Source organism: Cucurbita pepo, unplaced genomic scaffold (assembly GCF_002806865.2).
Source record: "Cucurbita pepo subsp. pepo cultivar mu-cu-16 unplaced genomic scaffold, ASM280686v2 Cp4.1_scaffold000419, whole genome shotgun sequence".
NCBI classification, from domain to species: Eukaryota; Viridiplantae; Streptophyta; class Magnoliopsida; order Cucurbitales; family Cucurbitaceae; genus Cucurbita; species Cucurbita pepo.
In genome coordinates this window covers 28,671-32,704 of record NW_019646651.1, presented here as the reverse complement: position 1 = coordinate 32,704, position 4,034 = coordinate 28,671, and the positions used below count along the sequence as shown (strand labels likewise).

General features: G+C 37.1%; 2 protein-coding genes across 2 annotated transcripts in view; both read right to left on the bottom strand.

Moving 5' to 3' along the window:
- Positions 1-1,614: 1,614 nt before the first annotated feature.
- LOC111785252 (basic form of pathogenesis-related protein 1-like) lies at positions 1,615-2,115 on the bottom strand. Its single transcript, XM_023665659.1, has one exon. It carries the CDS (start codon positions 2,113-2,115, stop codon positions 1,615-1,617), a length of 501 nt encoding a protein of 166 aa, XP_023521427.1.
- Positions 2,116-3,582: 1,467 nt separating this feature from the next.
- Positions 3,583-4,034, bottom strand: part of LOC111785251 (basic form of pathogenesis-related protein 1-like) — a 2,494-nt gene continuing 2,042 nt past the window's right edge. The window contains exon 2 of the mRNA XM_023665658.1: positions 3,583-4,031. Coding sequence (XP_023521426.1) covers positions 3,619-4,031 — 413 coding nt within the window. The 3' untranslated portion in view covers positions 3,583-3,618. The remainder of the gene's footprint in view (positions 4,032-4,034) is intronic.

Here is a 4,034-nt window from a genome sequence, read left to right as displayed (position 1 = left end):
TTTCTAGATTTAGCTAGTTTATGAATTTTTTTTAGGATTAACGAAACTTAATCCACCTGATTATGGTTAATCTTAAAATATACATTTTTACTTGTAGCTATATATTTATTGTTTTATTTAGTTTAATAATTTTATTTATTTATTCTTCTCCAAAATTTTAAAATATATATTAAAATTGAATTGGTTAATTAAATGTTCAAAAATAAATAAATAATGTTAATATTTTCTTAAAATTTTGAATAAATGAAATACTAATTTAACCTAAATTTTTTATAACCTATATAGATTGGGTTTATTATATAACAAAGAATTTTAGATTAAAATATTTACTACTTATTGAGTTATGAATTTTTGTATTTTTGTAATTTTTTTTTTAAAGTAACGGTAACTTAAAACATATATTCATGGATGAAATAAAACCTTCTACCTCTCGGTTAATAGTATATTTTAATTACTATTGAATTATATGCAACAGAGCTAATCGCCGTCGTGGGTCTCCCGATTTGGAGGCCGAAACATCGTGACTGATTTTTCGCATCTCCGCCGTGGGCATTTATTCCCGTTGACTTCAAACAACATTTGGCAGCTATTTTGGGAGCTATTCTCGTGTGTAAAATTGTTAAGAGAGAGTCTTTAAGAAATGATCATGAATTTATAAGTAAGGAATAATCTCACGTGACAACAAGCAGAAAGTACTTAATCTCAAACTAGACAGTATCATATCGGTGTAGAGATGGATGGTTCCTAAAACTCAGTAATTCTCCATTTACTTTTGCAGTATTGGTAAGAAAGCACATAATATCATACCATTACCAAGATATTGTCCACTTTGAGTTCACCTCAATGGACCCATGATCGTTCCCTGGATTCGCCGAGTGGGACTTTCATCCAAGTCCACTTTGAGTTCACCCCAATGGACCCATGATCATTCCCTAAATTCGCCGAGTGGGACTTTCATCCAACGCCTCCCCTCGAACAAAGTACGCCTCCCCTTAATCGAGGCTCGACAACTTTTCTNTTTGGAGTTCTTTGTTCGACATTTGAGGATTCTATTGACATGGCTAAGTTTAGGGCATGGCTCTGATACCATGTTAGACGGACACGTCTCTCCACAGTGGTATGATATTGTCCACTTTGAGCATAAGCTCTCATCGCTTTACTCTGTGCTTCCCAAAAGGCCTCACCCCAATGGAGATAGTATTCTTTGATTATAAACCCNCGAGGTGGGACATTCATCCAACAAAGATCATACCATTGTGGAGATGAGTGGTTTCTAAATCTCGATAATTCTCCATTTATTTATGCAATTTTGGAGAGAAAAGCCGACAATATCATTCATTGTGAAGATATGATTTCTAAAACTCATAATTTTCTCCATTTATTTTTGCAATTTTGGGTAGAAAAGTAGACAATATCATAAAATTGTCGAAATTCATGATTGCATTCATTCTCCATTTAGGGGAGAAAAGTATATAATATCATATTATTGTGGAGATTCCTAATTCACGGGATAATTCACCATTAGTTTTTACAGTTTTGGGGGAAGATTTCGAGTAATTCATGATTCTCTCACAAACATTATTACAATTCATAAAATTCTCCAACCAAAGCTGTTTACAAAGAAGAGTCATAAGGCTTTTCCCCAATATAGTTACCAGGAGGATCATAATTGCAAACAACAAACTGAGAATTAGCCTTACAGGGCACTCTAGCACATCCAAGCCGCACCGAGCTCCGCCACACCATCTGAGTGTAGTGCCCACATTCACCACCCACGCATTTATTCGACACATGATCATACAACGGCTTCTCGTTCGCCCACAGCTTCACCGCATCCGCCCCGGTGAACTCAGGGTAGTAGCCCGCGGCTATATTTTCTCCATATGGCCCGGTTGAGTGAATCATGGCATAGTCACCCTTTCTTTTTTCCGCATAGGCTTGAGCGTACGTGGCCACGGTGTTGCTCCATTGCATGGGGCCGACGCCGACCTGGACTCGAGCGCAGTTGTGAAGCGCGAGGTAGTCACGGGGGGCGTTTTGAGAGTTGGTTAGGGCGAGGAGGAACATGAAAGTGGCAATGAAAGTAGCCATGATCGGAGGGGTTTGAGTCCACATAATTTCGATGAGAGATGAGATGAAAATTGAGAATAAGGGAAGGATTTATATAGAGATAGAAAACTTAATATGGAATGAGATCGGAAAACAATGAATTATGAACTAATTATGCCATGCTCTCAAATTTAACAATGCATTCGGGCTTCCATGTTTAGTTAGGCTAGATTTTTGTTTGAATTAGGTTCAAATGAATGAAAATTTTCCAGATTTAGCATGAATTTTTTTTATGTTTAATGAAACTTAATCCACATAGAGGTTAATCTTAAAATTTAAGATACATTTTTACTCACCATTTAGGTATTCATGCAGGTATATATTTATTGTTTTATTAACTAAATATTTGAAAATAAATAAATAATGTTAATATTTTACTTAAAATTTTGAGTAAATGAAATGAATTAATTTAACCCAAAAATTTTATGATTGATTATAGAAGAGAGAATTTTAAGAAGAATAGAAAATCAACTTTCTATTCTAGCGGATTGACTCACTTAGTGGTAGAGTGTGCTAGAGTCGGCTAGTGGCTAACCCAATTGACTCACTTGGTTGCACTATGGTTAGTCTGACTTGATCCATTAAACTTTCCATTCTAACCTATAAATTCATCATTTTTAAAATAGTAGTTGAATAGGTTAAATTTTTATATTAAAAAAGTTAATTTTTTAAAATTTGGAGACTTATTAGACACTTTTAAAATAATAAATTGTTAAACATTTTCTTATCCTACTCTTTTCAAAGTTTAGGAATATGTATGTTTTTTTCAAAGTTCAGGTTGCGATAGTGGGCCTTTGTCTCTGGTGTGGGTCTTATAGTGCAGCGGAGTTAAACGTCGCCGTGCATCTCTCGATTTGGAGGTCAAAAAAATCGTGGACTGGTTTTTCACATCTCTGCCGAGGGCATTTCTTCAGGGTGACTTGGAACAGGAATTGATTAGTGGCTGGTGTTCTCAGTATTGAAGATTGTTCGGAAATGATCGTAGATTTATAAGTAAAGAATACATCTCTAGGAGCCCGAAGCAAACCTATGAGATTTTCTCATGTTCAAAGTGGACAAATATCATATACCATTGTAGAGATTCGTGATTCTTAACATGGTTATCAGACCATGAACTTAACTTAGCTATGTCGAACAAAGAAATTGTTAGCCTCAAAATTGTAGTCAAAAGTGTCAAACAAAGGGTGTATTTTGTTCAAAGGCTCCAAAGAAAGTAGTCGAGCCTCCATTAAGGGAAGGTTGTTCTAGAAATCTACGGGCTTCGGGGGTGGCTCTGTGATGTACTTAATTAGAGGGGAGACTCTATGATCATGGGGTTTATAAGCGAGGAGGTCAAAACAAAGTCACAAGAGTTAACTCAAGGAGATTAAAACAAAGTCACAAGAGTTAACTCAAACAAGACAATATAATACTATTATAGACAATACCATAGCTTTATTTCAATTCATAAATTCATGATTCTCTCACAAACTTTATTACAATTCATAAAAAATTTAAAACCAAATCTCTTCAAACCACCAAAGAATCATAAGGCTTTTCCCCAATATAGTTGCCAGGAGGATCGTAATTGCAAACAACAAACTGAGAATTAGCCTTACAGGGCACTCTAGCACATCCAAGCCGGACCGAGCTTCGCCACACCATCTGGGTGTAGTGCCCACATTCACCACCCACGCATTTATTCGACGCATGATCATACAACGGCTTCTCGTTCGCCCACAGCTTCACCGCATCCGCCCCGGTGAACTCAGGGTAGTACCCAGCGGCTATGTTTTCCCCGTACGGCCCGGTTGAGTGAATCATCGCGCAGTCACCCTTTCTTTTTTCCGCATAGGCTTGAGCGTACGCGGCCACGGTATTGCTCCATTGCATGGGGCCGACGCCGACCTGGGCTCGAGCGCGGTTGTGAAGCGCGAGATAGTCAC

What these genes read in the sequence shown, in the direction of transcription:
- LOC111785252 (XM_023665659.1), bottom strand. Translation starts at nt 2,115, where the DNA reads ATGTGGACTCAAACCCCTCCGATCATGGCTACTTTCATTGCCACTTTC.